At 35.7% G+C, this 27,625-nt stretch overlaps 3 protein-coding genes and 1 long non-coding RNA gene across 11 annotated transcripts; 3 read left to right on the top strand and 1 right to left on the bottom strand.

The window, feature by feature from the left end:
* Positions 1-10,008: 10,008 nt before the first annotated feature.
* Positions 10,009-12,329, top strand: LOC112276341 (uncharacterized). Of its 2 annotated transcripts, none has more exons than XM_024507576.3 (2): positions 10,009-10,186; positions 10,552-12,329. In XM_024507576.3, exon 2 carries the CDS (start codon positions 10,559-10,561, stop codon positions 11,882-11,884), a length of 1,326 nt encoding a protein of 441 aa, XP_024363344.1. In that variant the 5' UTR covers positions 10,009-10,186; positions 10,552-10,558; the 3' UTR covers positions 11,885-12,329. The 2 variants fall into 2 exon arrangements, with proteins under 2 accessions (XP_024363344.1, XP_024363345.1); XM_024507577.3 differs by having other exon boundaries at positions 10,010-10,186; positions 10,574-12,329.
* Positions 12,330-16,639: 4,310 nt separating this feature from the next.
* On the top strand, positions 16,640-20,035 carry LOC112276325 (uncharacterized). The gene is made up of 4 exons (XM_024507542.3): positions 16,640-17,255; positions 17,362-17,864; positions 18,079-18,805; positions 19,123-20,035. Exons 1-4 carry the CDS (start codon positions 17,102-17,104, stop codon positions 19,752-19,754), a joined length of 2,016 nt encoding a protein of 671 aa, XP_024363310.1. The 5' UTR covers positions 16,640-17,101; the 3' UTR covers positions 19,755-20,035.
* Positions 20,036-20,931: 896 nt separating this feature from the next.
* LOC149986370 (uncharacterized) lies at positions 20,932-21,348 on the bottom strand. Its single transcript, XR_016500465.1, has 2 exons — positions 21,202-21,348; positions 20,932-21,064 (listed from the first exon to the last, which is right to left on the bottom strand). It is a non-coding gene; the product is annotated as an uncharacterized LOC149986370 (long non-coding RNA).
* Positions 21,349-21,567: 219 nt separating this feature from the next.
* LOC112276323 (putative SWI/SNF-related matrix-associated actin-dependent regulator of chromatin subfamily A member 3-like 1) lies at positions 21,568-27,193 on the top strand. 7 transcript variants are annotated; one of them, XM_024507536.2, is made up of 5 exons: positions 21,568-21,707; positions 22,802-22,884; positions 23,291-24,984; positions 25,308-25,614; positions 25,999-27,193. In XM_024507536.2, exons 3-5 carry the CDS (start codon positions 23,458-23,460, stop codon positions 26,811-26,813), a joined length of 2,649 nt encoding a protein of 882 aa, XP_024363304.1. In that variant the 5' UTR covers positions 21,568-21,707; positions 22,802-22,884; positions 23,291-23,457; the 3' UTR covers positions 26,814-27,193. The 7 variants fall into 7 exon arrangements, with proteins under 7 accessions (XP_024363304.1, XP_024363300.1, XP_024363299.1 ...); XM_024507532.3 differs by lacking the exon at positions 21,568-21,707 and adding an exon at positions 22,140-22,355; XM_024507531.3 differs by lacking the exon at positions 21,568-21,707 and adding an exon at positions 22,140-22,470.
* The last annotated feature ends 432 nt before the right edge of the window (positions 27,194-27,625 follow it).

Here is a 27,625-nt window from a genome sequence, read left to right as displayed (position 1 = left end):
TAAAGCATCAAAGTTCAAATTTCCAATGCATTGCTTTGTCAAAGTTCATAAGCATTGATCTTGATGATATTGAAATAATTGATTATTGCACTTCATAACATAGCTAATGATTTCATTGAGTGTTTGAAGATAAGATATTAATAATAGTAGTGATAATAATAATAATAAGTCTTTTACATCATCCCTTAGTGTCACAGACATATACATTTATTCCAATAATTACTTATATAATTAGGTAGAAATAGATGAATATACATAAATTTCATAAAGTCTTGTAGAAAAGCTTCCTAGAAGCTTCATAGATGCGGTTTTGACTTTAGATGTATTTATAGGATAGAAACTTGGCCAACAAGTTAGTCACATGTTAGTAGCTTGTAGGACAAGTTAACTTTGTGTAGTAGCTTGTGGAACAAGCTAACTATATGGCACATACATAGATAACTTGCCTTGTAAGTTAAAACATGTGGCTAATAAAGTCAACATGTTTTGGAGGTTCTATAGGATATCACCACGTAGCTCCTAATTAAGATTATATATGGAAGCAAGAGTGAAGCCTTCTTCATTGTCGTCAATGCCTTTTTAGTCCTTAGTCTTGTTTTAAGACTTTCTAGTCTTCTTGTTTTTGGCAATAGCCATTCTAGTTCAATATTATATTATCTTTGACTGACTTTCTGGTTTCTTTCAATGACACAAGAGTGTATTGAGGATTTTCTTTCTTTGAGATTCATATCTTTGACAGTTTAACAAGATTGCTAAAATACTATTTCTATATTATTTTAAAAATGAGTGGATTATCCCATTTTTATTATTGTATTTTGAAGGTTGTAGACTACCTACTTTCAAACAAAAAATCTTATTTTCCAACACTGATTTTTTTCTTAAAGAGAGTGGATTATTCCACTTTGTAGAAATTTTTATTAAAAGTTATAGATTATCTTCCTCTAATTTAATTTTTTGGATTTTTTTGAGTTATCTATAAAAGAAAAGATTATGGATGCTATTTCTAGTAGAAGTGAGAATAGATTTGCATCTATTGCAAATCTTCATGAGCTCGTCAATACTCATAAGGTAAAAATTTTACGCATCACCAATGATAATCATAGGAACATTACTTCTATATCTATGGAAGAAGTCTAGAATCTACATTAAGAAGTTGTGCACTTAAGGAAAATAAGTCAATTAGTTTCATAACCAAATTTAAAGATCTTGCTTCTACAAGCTCAAGAGAAACAAAAATTAGTATGCTTAAGAAGCTTGATAGAATAAGATCAAAATTTTGAAGGTTTTTAGAACAAGTTAAGCTCTATTTAAGATTATATATTTTCCAATATACGGATGGATTTACTCAAGTTAGCTTCATAGGTACATTTCTATCTGGAAGTGCTCTTTTTTGGTTTGCACATTTGATGGAAAAGGATTCATGAGTTCTTTATGATTTAAATATATTCTTAAAAGTATTTACAGCTACATTTGGAAAAAGTGATCAAAAATAAGTAGCAGAGACCAAACTCTTATCTTTGTAAGAAGAATCACAATCACCCATTACATATGTTGCTAAATTCCAAAACCTTACTTGTGCCATGGATTGAAATGACAAAGCACTTATCAATCAATTTCGATATGAATTGAAGGATAGTGTCAAAGATTTAATATTAAAAATACAAAAAACTAAATCTTTGGAAGAATTTATTACTCATGCGATTACATACAACAATCAATTATTTGAAAGGCATCAAGAATAAAGACTTGGCTAGAGAGGAACAAGTCAAATAATGGCAGCAACTCCTAAGTTTTCTAAAACATATTCATCAAGGCCCGAACCAATACAAATTGTTATGATACATTTTAAATCTTTCACAAAAAAAAATAAAAAAAAAAATAAAAAAAAATAAAAAACTAAACGTCGCCAAAAGAGTTTGTATTTACATTGTAGACAAGCTAAGCACACTACTCAACATTATCCAAAGAAACAACGTAATTACAAAATGAGGAGCATAATTACCAAAGAAGATAAAGTGTCAAAAAATGAGTTTCTCTGGCTGCAATAGGAACCATGCAGCTAAAATCATATGCAATACCTAGTAAAGGTCATACTCTCTCTTCAGACCCTTCACCTTATTTTACAATAGATGTATATTTAAGACCTAAAAATCACAAAGTCTTTGCCTTATTAGATTCAAGAGCCTCAACCTATTTTATTGACAAAAATTTTGTCAAAAATCAAAAAATATCTTTATTCAAGAAAACTAAATCCCTACATGTAGAAATTATAGATGGTCATTCATTGTCTTTTGGAAATATTATCCATGAGATTGTTCTTTTAGATGTAGCAATTAAAGATCATAACAGCATAGTAATATTTAATATAATAAGATCTCCCTTCAATCTGATTATTTTAGGATTTTTGTGGCTAAAAAAATATAATCCTCAAATAAATTGGATTTCTTGTAACCATAACTTTTTGTGTAATATAATCCAAAATCAGATTAGTGAAATAAAAGTACATAAGTCTAATATATCCAAACCTTTATTAATAGATAGAAGAGCTTTCATGCATGCTACAAAAGAAGGATCATCTTTTGCTATATATGCTACATCCATTTCCAATGATAGAAAAATGTCAAGTAGTATTCTTAGTCAATATCGAGAATTCAAAGATATTTTTGAAAAAAACAATGCAAATATTCTTTCAAAGTATCAATCTTATGATTGTTCAATTGACCTGCAAGAAAGAGCTCAACTATCATTTAGATTAATCTATATCTTATCGCAAAATGAGTTGGTTGCATTAAAGAAGTATATTGATGAAAACTTGGCAAAGAACTTCATACGTCATTCTAAATCTCCAACCGAGGCTCCTATCTTATTTGTAAAGAAAAAAAATGGATCTTTGTGATATGTCTAGATCATTGACGACTCAATAATATCATTATGAAAAAAAGGTATCTTTCGCTTTTAATTTCAAGACTTCTTGACCAACTCAATCAAGTAAAGATATATACCAAATAGATCTACAAGGAGCATACAACTTAATTCGTATCAAAGAAAGAGATGAATGAAAGACTATTTTTTGAGCTAGGCATGGACATTTTGAATATAATGTCATAATGGAGTTTAAGAAGATTTAAACTATCATAGATTAGAAGATTTTAAGAATAATACGAGATGTGAAATGCTTTTTGGGCTTTATTAATAACTATTGAATCTTCATCAAGAATATTTTTTGAATTGCAGTTACACTTATACATTTAACTTGTAAAGACAAACTTGAGTGGAATAATCAAGAAGAAGCATCATTTGATACTTTAAAGAAGAAATTTACTTTTGTACCAATCTTGTATTCCGTCAATTTTTTCAAGGAATTTTTTATAGAAATAGATACATCAAACTTTGCTATAAATGTCGTATTGTTAGAAATGGGAATAGATGACAAATCCCACCTAATAGCTTTTCATTCCAAGAAATTTTTAATAGCCAAGATTAATGATGAGATCCATGACAAAAAACTCCTTGCAATTCTGGATTCATTTCAAGAATGGCATCATTATCTAGAAGGCACCTCAAGTCTAGTTATCATATATATATATAGATCATAAAAATCTCAAGTACTTCATGTCAACACGTATTTTTGAATCATTGTCAAGCCCATTGGAGCATGTCTTTATCAAGATTCAATTTTAAGATCACTTATTGACTCAAAAAATAACAAGGTCTATCAGATGCCTTTTTTAGATATTTTTATCTTGTACCAAAGGAAGGAGATGCATCTTTTAATTAACAAAAAATGATTCTTTTGAAGCTCAAGAATTTTCATCCACAAGCAATAAAATCAATATTGATAACTGATTCAACTTTTATCAAGCAAATTCAATCAAGTATGTCCTTTGATCTTTTTATTCATGATATCAAGAATACTTCTTCTAAGTCTTATGACACTTCAAAGTTTGAGTTCAAGAACAACCTACTACATTTCAAAGATTGTCTATATATTTCAAAAGATGATACACAATTACGTGTCCTTCAAGCTCGTCATGATTTTTCAATAGCTCGACATTTTGATACAACAAGACTTTGGAACTAATATCAAAAGATTTTTAGTGGCTTCAAATGTGAAAGGCAGTCAAAGACTTTGTATAATTATGTGATACTTGTTCAAGATCCAAAACTCCTTGCCATCAATCTTATGGATTTTTTCAATCGTTACCAATTCCAAAACAACCATGGTCTTCAATTTCTATGGATTTTATCATGGATATTTTAATCTCAGATTCATATGACTCTATATTTGTAATTATAGATCGCTTCACCAAAATGGTGCATTTTATACCATGTATAAAATCTATTTTATGTGAAGAAATAGTTAATTTTTTTATTGATAATATCTATTACTATCATGGATTGCCAAACAATATTATATGAAATAAGAAGACTCAATTTGTATTAAAATTTTGAAGACCCTATTCAAGATTCTAAAGATGGATATAAAGTATTCTTCAACTTTTCATCCTCAAATTCATGGGCAAACGGAACTAGTGAATCTAGTTTTGGAGGAATATTTGAGGTGTACCATCAACTATCATCAAGATGATTGGACAACTCTTTTACCATTGACAAAGTTTGTATATAATAATTTGGTACATTTTCATATTCAATAAATAACTTTTTTTTGTCAATTATGGTTATCATCCATGTCTTGATACTTTTGACTTTTCAAAAAATAATAATCCTATGGTGGAAGTTTTAGCAAATCATTTGTCAGAGCTATATGCAACAATTAAGATAGATTTAAAAGAAGCTCAAGAATGGCAAAAAACCAACACAGATGCCTATCGTAAAGAGCAACCATAATTCAACATAGGTGACAAAGTATGGTTACTTTGTTGCAATATCAAGACTATTCGTCCTTGTGATAAGTTGGACTATCGTAGGCTAGGACCTTTTCTTATTTGTGAACAAATCAATCATGTTGCTTATTAATTACATCTATAGGACTCTATAAAGATCCACCATGTGTTTCACTTATTCTTTCTTGAGCTGTATAAGATAGTGAATATCTTGGAAAGAAGACAAATGCCACTTCCTCCTATAGATGTGGATAATAATCAAGAATTCAAGGTAAAAAAAGTCTTAGACTCAAGGCAACACCAAAATAAGTTAGAATATCTTATTTATTGGTGCAGATATGATATTAGTGAATGCACATAGAAGTAATGAAAGAATCTTGTAAATGTAGCAAAGAAAGTTGAAACCTTTCATCAATGAAATCCATCAAAACCAAGATGAAAAATAAAAAAATCTTTGTTATAAAAGAAACAAGATCAAAGGAAGTTAATATTCTACTTTCTATCTTTCTTTGTAGTTTTTGTGTATTTGTGATGCTAAAGCAATAGAGAACCAATAACTAACAAATTCAACTTAAGAGCTTTTATTTGCAGACTTACAAGATGAGACATTGCAATTGTCACAACCTTCAAGACGACAAAATCAAGATGAAGATCTTCAAGAATGATATGCCTTTTTTCAAATAGATGGTGAGATATAACGTCTTTGGTGTTAAGACCTTGGAAGAGACTCCCAATGTTTGGTGATTTTATTAGAGGTAAAGAACAATTCTTGATGGTATTTCAAATATTTTATTTGAAAGAAGTTACTAAGGCCTTAACAACGATTAAATAATAGGATGGTCTTCTGACCTTGGTATAGGATACTATCAATGGCTAAGAGGGCCTATCAACCATCTTCAAAGAGAGCAAAGATTGAAGAATGTGGCAAATATAATTCATCACATCTTAAACTTCTTCAACATATGAAGACCACCCTTCATGGAACTCGTTCCTAGAAAGAGGAATAATATCATGAACATATACATTTATCCCAATAATTACTTATATGATTAGGTGGAAGTAGGTAAATATAGATTAATTTCATAAAGTCTTTTAGAGAAGCTTCCTAGAAGCTTCATAGACGAGTTTTGACTTTAGATATATTTATAGATTAGAAACTTGGTTAACAAATTAACTATATTGTTGTGATATAAAATAGCTAATAGATGAAAGGATGAAAAAATATCATATTTTTTAAGATCTTCTTTCAAATATATTGTAACAAATTATCTTAGAAAAATAGATAATAGTCAAGGGATAAAAAAATTAAATGTGTTAATGCTACCTTTTTATAAAATAGGCTTCTACTCACTTTGTAGGACCACAAATAGAAAAAAATAAAGTAGATTAAAAAAATAAACAGTATAGGCACCTTTGAAAAGAAGAAAAGAGTAGTTTGTGGCGAAAATCACCTTAAAAACTCAAGATTTGATACCTAGAGAGGACCAGTTATCAACCAGGGTCGAAATTAGATGCCAAGGCACAAAACCAAGCCTCAATGATAATTTTGGGATTCTTTTGGAGATCAAAGAGTAGGGCCTTAGAGTTGACTTGATGAAATTTTTTTATGCATTAATTTGAAGTGATTTAAGTGTATATTGACTTTGTAAGAGCTTTACAAAGTCAGGATTTGTTTTGGATGACTCTAGATTTATGAAATAAAATGAGTGATACTTTTTGGAGAATTTTGTAAGTTTGGTAATAGATCTACAAGTGAAAATTTCTAGGTTTGTGGATGTAGTTGTGCTTGATATGTGCCGTGAATTTGGATTTGATCAAACGGTAAGATTGAAAAGCATGAAGGTTTTCGTGGATTATGGTCTCAAAATTTAGGATTTTGAGGACTAGTGAGGTTTTCTTAAATATCTATCAATCTGCCAATTAGATTGAGGCAAATATTTTTTACAAAAGTAGTCAATTTGATTTCTAATAAGTGTGTAAAGATTGGAAGTAAAGTAATAGTTTAATGAGGAATAATTGGCTTTGGGAGATTAGCAATAAGATTGGAGAAGGAGGCTGATTGACATCCGAGTACATTTTTGAGATTATTATCTATTTTATAATTTCGATTCTTTTTAGTTTTTTTTTTTCATTTTTTTTCAACTTAATTATTAAAAAATGTGCAAAATTTGAGTTAAAATCAATGGTTCATTCATTAATTATTGAGGTTCAAATCTGCTATAGGAATTACTTGGAATTGATTAAGATTTGATTTAGAGTTAGGATTAGGGTTTTGAGTTGATTTAAGGTTTAATTAGGATTAGGATTTGATTAGGATTTTTTTAGAATTTGACTTGGATTTGTTTAGGATTTGGTCAGGACTTATTTAGGATTTTTTTAGGATTTGATTAAGATTTATTTAGGATTTGGTTAGGATTTGTTTAGGGTTTGATGAGGATTTTATTAAGATTTTATTAGAGTTTGACTAGGATTTGTCTAAGATTTGGTTAGGACTTATTTAGGGTTTTTCTAAGATTTGATTAAAGTTTTATTAGGATTTGATTAGGGTTTAACTAGAGTTTGACTAGGATTTGTTTAAGATTTGGTTAAAACTTATTTAAGATTTGATTAGGATTTGATTAGGATTTGACTAGAATTTGACTAAGATTTGATTAGAACTTATTTAGGGTTTGTCTAGGATTTGACTAGAATTTATTTAAGATTTTTTTAGGATTTTTTAAGGATTGATTAAGGTTTGACTAGAATTTGATTAGGATTTGTCTAGAATTTGGTTAGGACTTATTTAAGGATTGATGAGGGTTTGATAAGGATTTTATCAAGGTTTGACTAAGGTTTGATTAAGATTTGTCTAGATTTTGAATGGGATTTAATTAAGATTTTTATTTTAATATTTTATTAATATTTCTATTTTAATATATATTTTTTGAATTTCTATATTATTCTTTTATGATTTTTTTAAAAGGTCTCTAGAAATTCTTTGAATTTCTTGTATAATTCCTTTGAAATTTTAATTTAATTTGATTGATGTTTGATTATATTCGCTAATCTTTAATTATAATTTATTTAAGAAACTATTAGAGTTATTAGGACTTGTTGTTGCAATTTTCCTTTCATCTTCAACAACTAGGTGCATGATACATTCTCAAGCCAAATACCACATAATGCAACAATGTATTGGTACCTTGTGAGGCAAGTTAATTTTGTGTAATAGCTTGTGGAACAAGCTAACTATGTGGCGCATACATAGATAACTTGCCTTGCAAGTTAAGATATATGGCTAACAAAATCAACATATTTTGGAGGTCCTATAAGACATCGCCATGTAGCTCTTAGTTAAGAGTATATATAGAGGCAAGAATGAAGCCTTCTTCACTCTTGTCAATGCTTTTTTAATCCTTAGTCTTGTTTCAAGACTTTCTAATCTTCTTGTTTTTGACAATAGCCATACCAATTCAATATTATATTATCTTTGAGTGACTTTTTAATTCCTTTCAATGACACAAGAGTATATTGAAGATTTTCTTTCTTTGAGATTCATGTCCTTGATACTTAGTCTTGAATAGAATTGGCTCATAACAACTTGGTCATCTCAATTGATGACACAAGCTAATAACCTAAAAACAGATGCATAAACAAATATATAATGTGACTCTTCACATAATAAGCAAAATATAATTATGCAATGTTCTTTAAATGCATCTACAAATGCTTCTAAGAAAGCTTCAAAATTACTCAAGATTGAAGATCTCTTTTCAAATCAAGGAACAAACCAAGCTAAGGCTTGTCATGCAAGCAAGGTTTCAACTAAATCAACTTGTAATTCCTATGTTAAATAGCGCTCACATTGTAGAAAAGTTACTAATCAAATTTGATTAACAAATCATTAAAACTTGAAGTGTGTGGCATTAATTTTTTCTAAAAGACTTATTCAAGGCTCCTTACATTATTGAATAAGTAAATTTTCTTCATGATGTATAAATACCATTGCCTCTTTGGATATAAAAGCTTGAGAAAGTGGTTGCATCATAGGTTGAACTATTGAAGATCTTACATCACCATAAAATCTTACAAAAATTCCTTCAATTTTAGCAATTCTATGAAATGAAACGTTTAACATATTCATAATAACATCTAACTTGGACTCAAGAGATTCAACTATATTATCTTCACTTCTAGCCATCTTGAAAGATAGAAAAGGAATTTCTAAACAATATTAGTTTAGAGGAGGATAATCCATAATCTCTAAAGCACTTAGGTGCCTTTAAGAACAAGGATAATCTACTCTTTATTAAGAAGGATCAAACTCTAATATTGATAAGAGAATTAGTCTCGACAAACTATTACTAATATACTATAAAGAAGACTGAACAAGAAGTTGAGCAAAAGAATTTCAATAAGAAAGTTAATAAGAACTTGATTAAACTAGATGAGTACAAGATCAATACCAAGAGAGGTGAAGTGAAGCTCCAAGAGATGTGTTATCAAGATTGAAGATCCCCTCAACCTCAACCAATATATACAAGGTATTAAAAAGATTCTCTAGAAGTTTCTATGTAGCTTGAAGACAAAGCAACTTTAGAAAGCTTCTTGAAAAGTTTCTATGTTACTTAAAGACAAAACAACTCTATGAAGCTTTCTAGGCAACATTTAAGAAATTACATATATGATCCATTCTTTCATACTATGTTGTAGTTGAAGCAACTATCATATAAATTTGTCAAAATGTCCTCCACTAAACAATAACTAATTCCTATAAATAAAAATGATTTCTTTGTGTATTACTCAATTTGGCCAACATAAAGAAAAAGCCTCTTCTCCACCACTCTAAACCCTAACTTGACCGGTAGAAGATGTCATTGAGAAACCCTAATCCAAAATCCTAATCCAAAACCCTAAATCTGCTATCAGAAAGCAGCGACAAAACCAAATTGGCTAACCTTCTTTGCTACAACACAAACACGCTCACTGCCTCTTGTTCCAACTCCATCCATCGCACGCCCAACCTAAACCCCCTGCCTTCCTCTATTCCGACCTTCGCACGAGACACCGAGACGAAATTCCATTTAAAAACAATAATCTCACTTGTATCTAAACAATGTAAGTAAAAGCAAAAAAAAAAAAAAAAAAAAAAAAAAAGTACAGAAAAGAAATGGCGATATTGCGAGGTTTCTCGGTCGAATTTGCCCCTAGCAACTTTTGGAGGCAATCGAGCGCCCCGCCGTGTTTCATGTGTAAAGAGCTTTTCGCAGTCCCTTAATTGCATAGGGCTCTGGAATGTCTGGGAAATGTTCAACACGTGATGATATATCAAGGCGTGTTGCTGAAGAACTTGCTTGTTGTAGGTGAGGGATAAGTCTCAGTTGTATATTTTTTTACATTTTGAAATTCTCTGATGTTGAGATTTGTGGTGATAGTGTAATGGTTTGTTATTTTTGGAAGTAATTCGGAATGTATTAGCAACATCAGTTTTGTGTGATATGTATTTTAAGGGGGATTTCTGGCAAGTTTAGAAGCCAACATTGGTATCGATGGTGATGTTGGTTGTGAAGGTTTAGAAGGGTGGAATGTGAGAAGCAGCTGTGTGCACTTGTCGCGTTGTTTTGATTCTGTTCAGTTTAGGGTATGGTTTTTGCATAGCCAGCTGCAGCTCTGTGTGTGTGTGTGTTTTAATTTTTTAATTTTTTTTTTTTTTTTTTCCCGTCATAAGTGCATAAATGGCGCAAATGCAGACTGTCGGTATACGAGGACGGTTTTTCTCCTTCATCCGCGCTCCCAAAGGGCCTGGTGATTCGGGGAGTTACCTGTACTTGAGAGATGGCATGCTTGTGATTCAAGATGGGCGAATTGTTGCAATCGGACCTACTAATGAGGTGGAAGGAACTTTGCCACCCGGAACCATCGTCACACATTACGAGCGTGAGTTGATTTTGCCGGGGTTCATTGATACTCACATCCATTTCCCTCAGACCCAAGTCATTGCTTCCTATGGCACGCAGCTTTTGGACTGGCTAACGCGCTACACCTTTGTGGAGGAGCAGAAGTACTATGATCCCGCGCACTGCACCCGACAGGCAGCGTTCTTTTTGGACGAGCTGCTGCGGAATGGCACAACGACGGCAGTGGCTTATGGATCGGTGCATCCGCAGTCAGTGGATGCGTTCTTCACGGAGAGCGAGGAGCGCGGGACTTGCATGATAGCTGGTAAGGTCATGATGAATCGAAACGCTCCACTGGGGCTTACAGACACAGTGGAGACGAGCTATGCCGACAGCAAAACCCTAATTGAGCGCTGGCATAAGCGGGGACGGCAACGATATGCTGTGACACCTCGATTTGCCATAACCTCCACCCAGGCACAGTTAGAGGCCGCTGGAGCCCTCCTACGGGAATTCCCGGATGTGTACATGCAGACCCATTTATCCGAGAATTTGGACGAGATCGCATTCGTCCAGAGTCTCTTCCCTGATTCCAAAAATTACACAGACGTATACGACCGAGTTGGCTTACTAGGTCCACGGTCTTTGTTCGGCCATTGCATCCATCTGAACGAGGAAGAACTGCAGCGCATGGCAGATACAAGCTCCGTTGCCGTGTTCTGCCCAACATCGAACCTATTCATCGGCAGCGGCCTCTTTGACATGGCGTCCACGGAAAAGAGCAAGAGACCAGTTCGAGTAGGGCTTGGGACTGATGTGGGTGGCGGCACCAGCTACTCCATGCTGCAAACAGCAGCCGAAGCCTACAAGGTGTTGCAGCTCAAGGGCCAGAACTTGCCACCAGCAACTGCATTCTACATGATGACTCGTGGAAACGCAGACTTGCTGAGCATGGGAGGTGAAATCGGTTCTCTGGAGTGTGGTTGCTTTGCTGATTTCGTTGTTCTGGATTCTAAAGCCACTCCTGCCATGCTCCACCGCATGGAAACCATTGGCGACATGATCGAGGAGGAGTTGTTTGTTCTGATGACACTCGGGGACGACCGTGCTGTGCGTGCCACATATGTGCAGGGCCGCAAGCTCCATGACCGCAACCTCGCCTAGAATTGTGCATTCCAAGTAGGCTCCACTGCAGCTCTCGCACAAATACTCTCCATGGATTCCCTCCCATTCAGTTTTTCCACCATTTTTTTTGTTTTTGTTTTTGTTGTTTTTAAACTTCCGGTTAGTCCGCTCACGCAACCCTGAGTGATGATGCAAGTGGGTCTCACAATTTCCTGTCATTTTTGCAACAATGGCTGGGCCACTGGGTTGCTTTACTTTAGTTTTTTTGTTGACTGCTGTCAAAACAAGATGGTGGGTTGTTGGTGGCTTCACTGCATCACCACTTCTTCATCCGTTCTTGTGAAGAATGCCAAACTCTGTAACATTATGCTTTCATTAGACTTGTCTGCTCGCCCTGGATAACCACCTTGGTGAACTGAACAAGTGGAATAACACTTTGTAGCTTGTAGCTCTCATTGCAAATTGCAGTTTTGTATTTTTTCAACATGGTATTAGTGCGTTTTGTTTGCTAAGTGTATGACTCCTCTCGCTTCTGTAAATGGAACTTATTCTTCAGTTTCTAAAGTTGTAATGGTGAGTGAGTTTGAGTTTCTTTACCTTAGCGTATCAAGCTTCAGTTGAATATTTGTAGGAAGCAATAAGTGATTATTTGTGGATGACATAATAAGAGGTGGTTCGTGCTTACAGTTCATAACAATGTTAAGCTTTAAAATTTGGTTGTTGTGGATGAAATAGACTTTACAATCAAACAAATATATTTTAGAACTGCACAATGGAAGGATGAACGAATTTGACATACACAACCATTTTAACCAACTAAATAATGTTTAATATATATATATATATATAAAAATTAATATGACTGTTACAGAAAATTTAGCAACCAGTTCAACTACACAAAGCATGTGAATGAAAGTTTTTATTTCTAATTCAAAAAATGAATTTAACTTTCAAATATTTTTACATTCAAAGTTTATATCATGGATGTTATTAAAGAAAAAAATATAAAGAAAAGTAGAAGATATTTATATGTGTATGTATATATATATATATATATATATAGATAGCTAATTTTATAAATTAGCTAAAATAGTTGATAATGTATCAAATGAAGGGCTAATATTTGTATGTTAAGTTATTTACAAAGAATTTATTCTACTTTTATACTAAGTTTGAAGGAAACTTCTTTCATTACATATATAAAAAAGTTTGATCCAGCAAGAATAAATTGCAATAAAAAAACATATTAAGATTAAAATGTAGAAACATCTTATAATTAAGTCAAAAAATTACATTATTGTCTTCTTACTAAGAGTATTTGTATACATAAAAATGCAAAAGACCTTCCAAATCATTGAAGTAAAGACATATCTTGTTTTGATGAAAAATCATATACAAATAAAATTTTAAGAATTTAAGATATATATATATATATATATATATATATATATATATATACATAGATATATTTTACTACAAAGAGTAACAAATTATGATTTTTACTCTTATAATGGTGGTAGACACACACTATCCAAATAATTTCAAAAAATTACAAATAAAAAGTTAAATAAGAACAAATCAAAAATATAATACAACAAAAAAAAGAAATTTATGACTTTTTTTAATTTAAAAAAAAAAACAATGATGAGAAAAATCAGAAATTATAATTATATATAGAAGCTAAATGAATTTTGATTGAAGTAATTAATTTATGGATTTTAGAGAAATAAAAGAGTATTATTAAAAATATATTAATGATTTCATAATTCAAAGAAATCAATTTATATTTAAAACTACTAGAGAAGCATTAACAATGTACATAGGGTTATATGATGAGTAAAAGTATAAAAGATAAATATATATATATATATATATATATATATATATATGTATATATTCATCATATAACCTTATGTACATTTATAATTGTATATACTCATCATATATATATTTTTATCTTTTATACTTTTACTCATCATATAACAACAATTATAGATTTATACATATGGAATTGATAAAATTTTAAACAAATGCATGTAATATTGAAGTAAAAACAAATAAATAAAAATAAGTAGTAGTAAATAGATTTTATATGCTTCAAAAAAGCATTGATATTTTTTTTTTAAATGCAAATTAGATCATTAGATTCATTTGGAGATATCACATGATTAGTTTTTGGATGCAAATGTGAAAACAACTTATAACTTAAACACTTACATTACAAGCCTCATAGTTCTTATGAAGCTTTTATATAACCTTCTTAATAGCTAGTATACAAGTAAGACTGAGGCCATATTCAATCATATGAATGTTATAATTAAACATCAAACTTAATTCAAGACCATTTACTATCTTTGTGTTTAACAATACTTATTTTTATTTTTATTTATCTTATTTATGGTTGTTTACTTTTGTAATTTTTTTCTTTGGCTACTAAGTCATTTTTAAGTAATACATGTACATGGTGTTGTTTTTAAAGTTTTTTTGAAAAATATTTCTTATACAATGTTTTTGAATAATATATAAATAGAATAGACTTATATGTTAGTTCTTTAATATATATATATATATATATTATAGTTCAAAAACTAAAAGCGTATTTGTAAAATTAAAAAATTAAAAATAATAATAATATTAGAATCTATTTTAATTTGAATTTTAGAAAAATAACTTTTCAATAAAAAAAATATCAAAACTTAAATTCAACAATAATTGTTAAAGTTTATAAATTATTTGTAAAATTAGTGGAATTTGATGATAATACATGTTTTTTGATTTTATTTTGTATAAAAAGACATTATAAGTTGTTTAAATAAAACATCAATAGATAAATTTCTTAATTCGATTATTGAATAAAATCAAAAATCTAGCTGCAATAAAAAATGAAACAAACAAAGAATATTTTAAAAATATAATATTAAATAAAATATTTTAAAAACATTTCAGTCTATTTTTTTAAAAAAAATAGTAAGATAATAAGTTTATTCTTTTTAAAGGCATAACAAAGAATTTAATATTAAAAAACTGCTTATATTTCATCAAAATCTAATTTCTTTTCGATTTTGTTTTACTATAAAAATAAGATTTTGTCTATAAGACAAATTAGAATTTGTTAAAAATTTTGCAATGAAAAAATTTACAAGTTAATATATAGAATCCATAATTTCTTGTTTAAAGTTGCTATTTTTTTTTATTATTATTATTATAGTATATCAAAATTTTATATTATTAATGTTTAATGTTTTTATAAAAAACTTAAAAAAAAACTATCATATTTTTATCATATCTTTGTTTTATTTAAATTCATAGGACAATATTTTAGAGAAATATAAGTTTATCCAAGTGCATAAAAAAATACTATATCAGTTTAAAAACTATAATTTTAGAGAACAACATGTTATAAAAAGAAACAAAATTAAGACTTTTGTAATTTGACAAATGGAAATAATTAGATCAAATGTTGTGTTTTACAATTAAATATAGGAAGAATAAAACTACATGGTCTAAAATTTTATTCTATTTTTTTAAGTATTGTTTAATCCTTATTTAACTAAAGCATGATTATCAAAAGAAGTAGATCTAGTGGTAAATACGAAAATCTATACAAAAACATATGCATTTAAATTTTATCAATATAGGTTCTTACAAAAAAATTAAAAACCTAAAAGAAAAGATTATTATAACTTTACAAATAAGATATTAGTCAAAATTTAAAGTTTAAAAATACATGATAAGAATAATTAAAATGTTACTATGTAAAAAAAGTGATCACAAGATTTTCAGTACCAAAATATTAATTTATATTTTTGATGTATGAAAAAAACATCTATATATATATATATATATATATATATAGATTTTTAAAATATTAAAATTGGTATTGGTTAAAGAGATATGTATATCTTGAACAATGTCTTTGGTTTCTTGAATTATCTTACATAACATTTTTTTGATCTAAAATTCTATAAATCAGTACAATAAATTGAGTATAGCTTGAATTATGTTGTGTATATATATTAAAAAAATAACATATTGTAGAAAAATCTATTTACTACAATATTGAATTTTGAGTGACTTTTACAGTAACTCACACAAAATTTAATGAAATAACAAGTATAACAATGTAGAAAAAAATATGATTAATTAGAAGCTAAGAAAACCTATTGACATCCAAAAGTAAGTTAAAATTTAGAAGAAACACAAAAATCCAATAGAACTCAAGAATTTCACACAACAACCCAATAATTCACAAGGAGGAAGAATATTAGCAAATTCTCTTTGAGTTACATAGAATAAACCATATGCTCTTTAATGTGTCCTATACACATGGCATTACAACCTAAATATGCTATTTTATTGTCACCAATCAAATCTACGCACTAAATAAACAAATAAAAAAATAAATATATATGTATAAATACCCCCTCTTTAGCATCAAAGCTCCAGCCATGCGGAATCACTAACTTGCTCCCCACGCACAAACAGATACCTAGGTACTCCCGGGGATCGTAACTATTGATACCCGAATCCAGATCGATAGCCAATCACGCTTGAGGAAAATCAGGGTATCATTAACGAAACTGTTTGGTGCCTACCACCACCAGGTCGGGTCCGCGGAAGCTGCAGAAGAAAAGTCGGGACGCGGTGGGCGGGCAAGTCAACCAAAACTGACCGCGTTTACGAAAGTGCCATCTTCTAGGGGGTCGAGGGCTTGCCTTGTTACCCAAGTCTCGTTCGGGCTGCCCGGGGAAAAAAAGGGCAATTCCAGCCTGGTTCAAGGCCTCCGAGAGAGAGCCATCATTGTTGATTCGTTGTTGTTGAAGGAGGAGATGCTGCTGCTTTGACGTAGCAGTAATAGTTGTAGTTCTTCGTTGCGAATGTGAGAGCCCCGCTGCGATTGTGTGTCTCTTGTGGTGCGTCCATGAGAGTCACTCTGTTGCCTATAGCTCTTCTTCTTCTTCTTCTTCCTCTTCCTCCACTTTCCTCGTTTACAGTGTGGGAAGTTAGTTGACGGTGTCGGTTTCTACCGCTATTTGAGAGGGTTTCTAGTTGCAGAGCGTTTTCTTGTAGTACTTCGCGGTCTGTATAGTTTTTTCGAGACTCCTCGACGCTGCCTCAGTGCAACCCTAGCTTGGTTGGGGTTGGATAGCTTTTGGTCGTTTTTTTTTTTTTTTTTTTTTTTTTTTTTTTTTTTTTTTTTTTTTTTCTCCTTTTTCTTCCAGATTGTTGATTGAAGGAGAGATAGTTTCTGAAGTCATGGCTCGGAGACTTCCTCCTGGTTACCGCTTCCATCCCACTGATGAGGAGCTTGTTGGGATTTATTTGAAGTGTAAAATCAATAACAAAAAGATCGAGGACAACCCCATCGCCGAGGTCGACCTCTATAAGTGCGAGCCATGGGATTTGCCTGGTACGTGTCGATCCCAATTTGTCCTATTTGTGCTATTATTGGGTTTAGATTTGTGTGTTTTTCATGCTTTGGGAATTCTAATTCGGGCTATGTCTTGAACATGCAGATATGTCAGGTGTTAGAGGGAATGATCAAGAGTGGTACTTTTACAGTGCTCGAGATAAGAAGTACCCGAATGGTTTCCGCGCCAACCGAGCCACATCGCGCGGCTACTGGAAGTCGACTGGAAAAGATAGGACTGTGAAGTGTACTATTTCAACTGGCATGAAGAAAACCCTTGTTTACTACATAGGGCGAGCTCCTCGCGGGGAGCGCACCGATTGGGTTATGCACGAGTACAGAATGGAGGATAAAGTTTATGAAAATCTTAGAGGCCCACAGGAACCTTTTGTGCTGGCTCGAGTCTTTAAGAAGAGTGGTTCAGGGCCAAAGAATGGGGAGCAGTACGGTGCCCCGTTTATTGAGGAACCTGACAGCCCTCTTGCTGGTGAAGAGGACGAGGTGGCCCCTGTGGAGCATCCTCAGCCGGAGGTGAAGGTAGAGCCTGCATTAACTCCACAGGTGGAATACAGTGAAAGTGAAATCAAACCAGCGGTCGGGAATGACATGGTAGGTAACTTGTAGGCTCCTTGTGAGTATGCAAGCTCTTGGAATTTCTGGGATTGCTTTAGTTTGAGTTTTAATGTTGCATCATTGCATAAGTTTCATCAATTATTTAACCTGATTGTCTGAGAGATTGCACGGGTTTGTTGCGAAGTCTTTCATTTGGTAGAAATGCTGATGATTTTTTTTCCTATGCTCAAGTGTGATTTTCTCTCCGCAGGGTTTTAAGGAGTTGGAGGATTACCTTTCTGACGAGCTCTTCGAAACGAACGATGACAATCTGGCGGATGACAACCCAGATGGAGTGCCTGACAACACTCCTAGGTCTGCAGAAGATGGCATCACCTTGGAGGATTTCATTGATGAGCAGTCTGAGGCAGATAATGTGGACGATTCATGGAAAGAGGGTGTAATCAACAATGTAGATGACTTCATGCTAAGCGATGATATCTCGGATGGGGATTTCGATATCAGCAGCATACCACAACATGGGATGGACATAAATGATATGCTCGCGGGTCCTGCGGAGTTCGTTTTTACTGACGGCTTTTTGGAGATCAATGATCTGATTCTTCCTGGAGGAGATCTGGAGAACTTTAGCTCCAACATTTCTGCTGGTGAGCATGAAGGCCTCAGCTCCAGGGGTTCTGAAATCCAATTACGTCCTCGAAGAAGCAGCCCTAGGCGGATGCAGTTTGACCCTCAAGGTGACACTGCAAGACGAATGTTGTTGATGCGTCATTCCGAGAGCCAGCAGAATGATCTTGACAGAACCCTGTCTTCTTCAAGGAATCTACATACCAGTGCGTCGTCTCGGAATCTGTCGGAGTTTGCTGAGCGTGCGACATCCAGTCTTGGATTTCAAAGACAATCAGAAGAAGGGTGTCCCGTTGATGGAGATCTCTTGAGTATGGCGCGAGAAGATACCGGTGATCTACCAGACTCAGGTACTTGCAGTGGCCGTCACTGTTGATGAGACTAAGTGGTTGTGAAGTGCTTATTTGTATATACAAGCGCGGCAAAAGTAAGTTGCTGACAATTCTAAAGACGATGTTTAGGTCGATACTTCCATAGGTTGGAAACCTCCCGAGTATTATGAAGATTTTTTGAAATACCACTCCAATTTTTTTATATGTACGACCTGATTTGGGTTATGGATTTATCTATCTGTAGTGTAGGCATTAAATAAGTAGTTTCATGCACTGTGTTGGAAATTGCAGCTCGCCATCCCAAAGTGTTGATAGTATGTTCTCCTCTTGTACAGATCTCTGGTGGAATTCCGTAGGTACGCCGCCTTCGTCTAGCAGTGTGGATCGGCAGGATGCTACTTTTCCATCCCATGAAGGAACTTACAAATCAGAGTTGGATATTGCATCTTCTATTACTGATTCTGCTTCTCATTACTGGCAGACGCCAGATTGTCTTCCTTCATCCTCTCCTCCAGTTGCAGACAATCCAGAGAAGCCTCCTGGGAAATTGTCGGCAAGAATAAATAGTCTCCTTCCGCCGATTCTTCCAGCTTCAGCTGCTGAACTACCCAGCTTCTCGAATACTTATGTCACAGCTTCTGATACACATGTGACTGCCTTAACTATAACCTGTTCATGCTCTGAAAATGGTGCCAAGACTGTGCAGGCTGTTATGATGAATATTGCTGGAGGGAAGGTACACCAAGAAATGATGTCTGGCACATGGAAACCCTGCACCGAAGATTGTAAACAACAAAGCTGTGTTCAGTGCAGTCAAAGAAGAAAATCCCAAAGACCAGTGGCGAAGGGATCCAAGAGTGGCTTTGTGTTTGTTTTCTTGTTAGGAGTTGTCTCGACAGTTATATGGTTCTTGCTATTGCGAAGCTCTTGGCGAATGGCAAGATTTATGCATGATCTGATTTTGTAAATTTGCCCATTTCTACTCTTAGTTTGTAGGTGAACGGAGACCTGAGCTGTACATTTTACTCTTTTCTGAGCCAGACCTTGTAGATTAGTTGATATTTTATTGCCTTAGGTCAATTCAATCCATGGGCGATTGATTTGCGTTATACATCCGAGAGAAATCGGGGCAGATTCCAGACTGCAACCATTATGAAATCCAACGACTGTAATTAGTTGGAGTTAATATTTTGAACTATGTGACTTTTGCAAATTGCTGGTAAAAAGAACAATAATATTCCGATGCAATTTGTCTTACTGAATTCAAGTTCCCTTGTATTCGCTTCAGAAGAGTTCTATAGCCCCGAATGTTAAAATTAATGGTTGTATAACTTGCAGCCTTTTGATAAACCATTCGTGAAATGTATTTCTGATGTGTACGTGCGAATGTCTCGAGTGTGTCTGTTAGATGCTACTTATGACACAATGGATGTAACACGCCCAGTTGCTGTATTTTTCATACATGTTCAGATACTTAGATGCTTTGAGAAACTCGCTACAATATCGAAAGGAAAAAACAGCAGTCATAACTTCGTAAAGTGAACAGAACCCTTCAATCTATTCCAAAGTTCATTGCATGATCCAATTGGGCAAACCACAAAATTCCAACATCTAAACATTTCAGATGTCTGCCGAGCAAATGCCTCTCTTCACAAGAACTGGAACGGAGCTTCGAACAAGCCACGCTGTACGCCTCAAGCATTCAAAGAGCATTGCAGATGATTTTGCAAAGCTCTTCCTACGCATCACCCCTCATGAACGACACCGACGTAATTCTACTCAGATCGAACTGAGTGCGTTGATCCTCCGTCTCTGATACCCTTGGAGAATGAGAGATCAAAGACTATTATCTTGAAAAGAAGAATTGTTCTCGTCGTCCACAATCTGAGGATCATTACAATCCTGTTCTGTGGATAAGCTGTCAAGGTTTAGGGTTCAGAGTTTGGCGACACGCATGCCCCCAGAACGGGCTGCAAAGCATCCGTCCAACTTCAGCCTGGGGTTGCACCGGCGTTCTGATCATTTTCCCCAAGTCATGCTGAGAATTTCACAACTGTAGATGATTGTAGGCGATGATTGTCAGCCGCAGAAATGGGGACTCTACCCTCCGTGACCCGAATATGCCGCCTATCTCTCTCTCTCTGGAGCATATTGCCTTCATATCTCGTCGCTATGGTTTGTTCCTCTCCCTGTGCGTCGTTACTGAATATAGTGTGGGTGCGTCACGCCGCTCCTATCCGCAGCGACGCTTCCAGCGCTACAAATCAGCTTGAGGCTCTGGAGAGAAGAAAACACCGAGGTTTAGAGGCACTGACTAAGTTCGACATCTCTCAGACAGTGCAGGCCGGGAGAGTCCAATGGCGTCCGATTTCATCGTGGGGGCGGTGTGGGAGCACACGCGTCCAAAACCTTACCCGATTCCGCACATTATCTCGATTCTCCAGCGCTGTTTGGACAGAAATTAGTCCCGTATCCCTTCGCCAATACATCTTCAGCAGACACGTCTTGCACGAGACCCGCCTCCAACCGCAATTTGTATAGGAATTGAAACCCAGCTTCATGGCTTGGGATTATCCTCCGCCTCACCCTCCCACTTTCTGACTCCTCTCGAAATGACATTTTGGAGGACGTTTGTCTGTAGACGTGCACTATTTGCAGATGTTTGTTTCTGCCATTGGAGCAGAAAGGCCTCGGGTTACGGCGCAGTCTTGTAGAAGTCGGTTTTTAATTTTTGGATTACATGATTCCTTTAATTACTTTGTGTTTCGGGAAAACTCTCATTCCTTTGCTTTTCGAATCACACCGAGGATGAAACAAGAATCTCGAAGTTGTATATAACTGGCTCTCATTAGTGAAGCAGACGGCGGCTAATCCAGTTTGGATGTCCTCAGCAACACTTCATAAGCTTTATGTCAATCGGGTGAGCTAGAAAATGCCAGTGTAGACACCCAAGCCGATTCTCCTAAACTCGCATCACTAATTAAAGAAGTTAAAGTAGTCAGTCCAAGGTTTCTGATTCTCACAACGTAGGATGATCAACAAGCTGCTACTTCATCACACATTTGCAGAAGTGCAACAACACTAGCAGACTTGTACGCACATCTCGAAGACCTTTCACTCGTGACACATCGTGACTCGCCCCACTCATTCAGAGATTAATCCTTGAGAGCTTTCCCAAGCAGTTAAACCCACAGCGAAGTCTTAAGAATGCAAACTATGACCAAGAATAAGGAAATTTAAGTTTCGGAGCACCCTAAACCTAGCACTTGAGCACGAATAAGCCCGAGCCTACTCACAGTGTAACGTAAAAAACGCACAAATACTTGAAAGCTAGCCCTAATCCTTCTCACAACCTAGATTGGGTCGATTTTGCCCGTAAATATGACTCAGTACAGTCTCGGTATCCAGGGTCCAGCATCAAATTCTGCTTTAGACTTGGAATTGCGACCAAGTTTTTTACTCTGAATTTTTACAACACTGAGAGGCTGGAAAGAACAACACCACTGCATGTTTCTTTAAGAATTTCGCTTGGAGTTCGTGACGATGAGTTCTCGTGAGGTATTCTAATGTGAGTGAAGCCCTGCGACTCGTGCTCTGTTCCTGCGTGGCGGCTGTAATTAATGCTCGACATTGTTGAGAGAGTTGGCATTCAAGCGTTTATAAGCGTGTATCGTGTGTGAATCGTGCGTTAACCTTCCCTAAGATGTCTTTGCTCTTTTCGTAATTCATTAATGCATCTTCAGGGTGAGGAGGTGTCGGGATTGCTGAACCTTCTGTTCGGATTGTGTGAATTGTATATTTACTTAGTTTTCTGAACTGTCTTTTCGCATTAACTGAACTGCACTGGGCGTTACGAGCGATTTGTGACCCACAGTATGAAACACCAAAACCCTATCTGCGGCATGGTTGAGAATGAATTTCTGATACGTCATAGGTTGTGTTGTGTGGGCGATTGGAACGAAGCTTGTATTGCATTGCGAAGATTTTCATGACTTGCTCAATTTAGCTTTTCAGTTGAAGGGGAGGTGTAATTTCGGTGGCGTATGGATGGCTGAGAGAAGACAGTGTGAGTTCCCTGATGCGTCAAATTGGTCCAGGTATATTGCAAGATTTGTAACTGTAGCTTCGATCTGTGGCTTGCATTATGTTGGTGGGAGCTGTTTTTTGTCCATTTTGGTTTGTGACTTAAGATTGTCATGGCTGTAATAAATTCTATTGTTGCTTTAGCTTTGCATGTGCGTGGATTAGGGACTTGAATATTTCTCCTGGGGTTTACAGTTTGGCCAATCTTATAGGGATAGCAGGTATTGAGAGATGTTTCAGGATGGTTTTCAACGCTAAGAGAATTTTGGTTTTTGTCTTTGAATATCAATGTAGAGGTCTTGTATTGCACTACCATTCTTCTTGGAGCTTTTTGTCATTGTCTGTTCTTCATTCATTTGTACACGTGTTTGGTGGATGCAACAATGCACGGTCCTCTTTCAAACTGCTCAGTTCTTGCAGGTCACTGAAGTTTCATTGAGACATTTCACGCGAATGCAGAAGCGACGCTTCTGCTTGAAAACACTTTGTGCATGAGGACTTCTTGGTTGGCTTGCCTGAGGTTTTGTGGTGGGACGGAAGCTTGCAGTTGGTCCTTCCCGTAAGGGAGCTTCAAACAAGTCATAAGTATGGCATATAGGCGTCCTTTTCCGGACTTGGAAATGCCCACAAGTTTGTTGGGCACTAGTTCGCAGGCCACGAGTTCGCAGGCCAGAAGATCGCTAGTCGACCTTGGGGATAGCGATGATGAAGGCGACACTCAAGTAGACGAGAATGCGGACAAATTTTTATTGGGTGTCGTGGAGGTCAATGTAGTTGGTTTGCAGTATTACAGCGGTAGGGTTTCGGATCGAGAGATGGTGCGCCTGATTCGAGAGCCGAGCAATCCTTATGACGGGAATGCTATTCAAGTAGTGAACATTCTTGGTGATCAAATTGGTCACATTGAGAGGTATAAAGCATGTCATCTGGCTCCTCTTGTGGATCAGGCACTCGCTTTAATTGAGGGAATTGTGCCACATGGGAGCAAAAACAAGTTCAAGATGCCATGTTTGGTGCATATCTTTTGCAATTCGGTAGCTGAGAATATTGTGAAGCAGCGCTTGCGGGTTGCAGGCGTGATATTGCAACCCCCGAAGACAGAGCTGGAGGGTTCAGAATTGCAAGAATATGCGAGCAACGTTAAGAAACCCAGAAAGGAGCAGAAGAAATGTCTTGACGACATATTCGACGAACTGGTGGAGGGAGCAGGTGATCGTTGTATCATGGACCCGTCTCCCGCGATCACTTCCACCATGTTTTCTCATCAGAAAGAAGCGCTTGCGTGGATGGTGCGTACTGAAAATTCGGCCAGTTTGCCGCCGTTCTGGGTCACCCAAAAAGTCCGGGGTAGTAAAGATCTCATGTACAAGAACATTATCACTAATTATCTTACCGATAAGCGCCCAATCCCCTTGCGTGGTGGGCTTTTAGCTGATGACATGGGGCTTGGGAAGACGCTGTCACTTCTGGCTCTAGTTGCCACGAATCGACCGGGAGCTACACTGTCACCCATTGTGAAGGTAAACCCAACCGTTTCAGATGCATCGGAATCTAGGCCTAAAAAGAAACGAAAAGTTGCGGCGGCTGATGAAGTCGGGTTTGAATTAGGAGTCACCGATTACCCCCCTCCAGTAAGCGGACCCAGAACCACCCTTATTGTCTGTCCCTTGTCGGTGTTATCGAATTGGGTAACGCAACTGGAAGAACATACAATGCTCGGGAGCTTGAGTGTGTGTTTGTATCATGGTGCCGATCGAATTCGAGACCCAGTAGTTCTTGGTCAGTTCGACATTGTTCTGACTACTTACAACATCTTGGCCACAGAAGGGTGCTCTGAATTTTCACCTTTACAGAAGGTGAATTGGTTGCGCATCATCTTGGACGAATCTCACCTCATAAAGAGCCCAAGTGCTCAGCAGACCAAGGCTGTTGTGGCTCTCAAGGCTGAAAGAAGATGGGCTGTAACAGGCACACCAATCCAGAATACAGCTCGGGACTTGTTCAGTCTCATGCAGTTCCTTCAGTTGGAGCCACTTAATGACAGCTCGTACTGGAGGCGAACCTTAGAGCGACCGTTGACGAATGGTGATCCAAGTGGATTGACTCGATTACAGGTAACGCTGTATACTTGTGACCACTTACAGTCTTTACCCTCATCATACATCTTATTTAATTAGTTTTATTTCCTGTTTTAGAGTACACAGTTGGATCATTCAGCACAATCTTATCAAATAATTCTGTGTTGGTCATATTGTATGTGTGTCTCTAAGGATGCTAGTTAGAATGGAGTCGGTGGTAGCGTTTAGTCTGGACTTTTGCTTTTTTACTGATGTATTTTATATTCATAGTAACGGAGGGATATCTGAGTGGATTTTAAAACTTGGAACTTCATGCAGAAGTCTGTAATTGTAAGTTGTCAATCTTGTGTGGCATGCAGGCGCTCATTAAGGCAATTGCATTAAGGAGGACAAAGAACATGCAAGTGGATGGACGGAGGCTAGTAGAACTCCCTAGCAAGACGATTTCCTTACACTCTGTGGAGCTGACTCCAGAAGATAGGGAACTGTATGACAAAGTTGAGGAGAATGGCAAAGAAGTTATTGAGCGTTTCATGGAAAGTGGTACTGTTTTGCAAAATTATGCTACGGTATTGCAAATTATTTTGCGACTGAGGCAGATTTGCAACCACTCAGCCCTTTGTCCAGCTTATACTGAGATGTTTGCTGCTGAACTCAATCAAAAAGGTAAGATGGACACCTCAACATTTTAGCCCTGTTTATGAAGGGAATGATTCATTATCTTCGCTTGTAGCCATCAGTTGAATGTATTGGATAATTCTAAGCATTGTCAAGTTGCATGTAGTGAATCCTTTGTCGTATGAGATTATGCCTGTTTCTCGGTAGACTTGTTAGTATACTGTGTGATCCGCTGTGAATGTTCCAAAGGATCTAATGGAGGTATGTGGCTTCGTATTCCACGGGCTTGCTTATTTTTTTGTCCATAGCCTAATCACATCGATTGCTATGCATTACATTAGATTACACGCCTACAGTTTAGGCTGATGAGCTGTTATGTGAGTGAAAGCAGTAGTCGTATTTATTTTAACAAATGCTTGCTGATTTGTGCAGATCCGAAAAATGTACCACCACCAGAACTCCTAGACAAGCTTCTGAATATCATAAAGGGTGGGGCGGACTTCGATTGTGCAATCTGCCTGAATCAACCAACAAATGCCGTGATCACTCCTTGTGCGCATGTTTATTGCCAGAGATGTATTGAGAAATCATTACTTCGCAACAAAGAGCAATGCCCAATGTGTCGCTCTAACCTCTCGGCTTCAGATCTCATGGCTGCCCCCAAGGAGGAGGGTGCTGAGAGAGGCCAAGCTGTTGAACAAAATTCAACAAAATCTAGTGCAAAAGTAGATGCTCTTATTAACTTATTAGTTGCTGCGAGGGAGAAGGACCCTACTGAAAAGTCGGTAGTCTTTTCTCAATTTTCTCAAATGCTGAATTGCTTGGAGGGCCCTTTGGCGGATGTAGGATTCCGCTTTGTGAGGCTGGATGGGTCAATGACATCTAAGAAGCGACAGGCAGCATTGACGGCGTTTCGTTCCAAGGACCCCGACAGCCCTACAATCTTCTTACTCAGTTTGAAAGCTGCTGGAGTGGGTCTCAATTTGGTTGCAGCGTCTCGTGTGTACATGGTGGATCCATGGTGGAACCCTGCGGTTGAAGAGCAAGCTATGGATCGTGTTCACAGGTTGGGTCAAACCAGGGACGTAACGGTAGTGAGGCTCATAGTTACTGACACCATTGAAGATCGAATACTGGAGCTACAAGAGCGCAAGCGTGAGCTGGCCACTAGTGCATTTGAGAAGCGCTCTGCAGAGCAACGTCGTCTTCTTCGTATACAAGACGTCCAGCTCCTCATGCGGCTGTAAGGCTTCCAAATACTATGGCTGGGACTGGAGTCCAGTCATCTGTGAAGGTTTATTTTTTTATTTGCATAAGCCTTTCAAGCGATTTAACATGTGGATACATCATGAAGGGTTTAGAGTATTTCCTACACGACTTATCACAAGTTGAATATATCTGTAGACTCGATTTGCTTAGGATAACTAACGCATGTAGCAGCGAAAGTTTCGTCTCATTGTTGCTCTCGAGGTTCATCTCTGCCTCATGTTGGCCTTTTGGATCTAATTTGTTCATATAGAATTAGAGCTAACCAGTGACCACATTTTGGCAAACTGGGTTGAGTAGACGAGCAGAGATATCTGTCTACAAATTTTTCAATGTGAACAAAGCTGGCCGTTTGTAGATACATCGACTGCAACATTGTAGAATTTGTGATGTATTGAAGCATGCATGGTTAATGATGGAACTATTTTAGAAAAAAGAAGATAAAGAGGATACTATGATACAAATTATTGCAAATATCATTTTCTGTTTTGTTTTTGAAACTAAAGTTAAAAGCTGAAGATTTAATTCAAATCTAAAATTTTAACAGGAACCTGTTTTAATACACAAGTTAAATGCCACTTTGTACTGTTGGAAAACAAAAACAAAAATGAAGCAAATAAAACTTGTTATAAACAATAGATGTGATGTGTAAGAATCCAACAACAAAACAAAGGCAATTTTTTCAAATATGATTTTTGTTTTTGAAATCTTTCAATGGCCAAAAAATAAACAAAATAATTATAGGGTTAAAATAAGTTTGGCATGTAGAGATTTCAAAGTGTTTTGGAAAATA

Source organism: Physcomitrium patens, chromosome 24 (assembly GCF_059467195.1).
Source record: "Physcomitrium patens ecotype Gransden chromosome 24, ASM5946719v1, whole genome shotgun sequence".
NCBI lineage: Eukaryota > Viridiplantae > Streptophyta > Bryopsida > Funariales > Funariaceae > Physcomitrium > Physcomitrium patens.
This window is presented reverse-complemented; position numbering and strand designations above follow the sequence as displayed.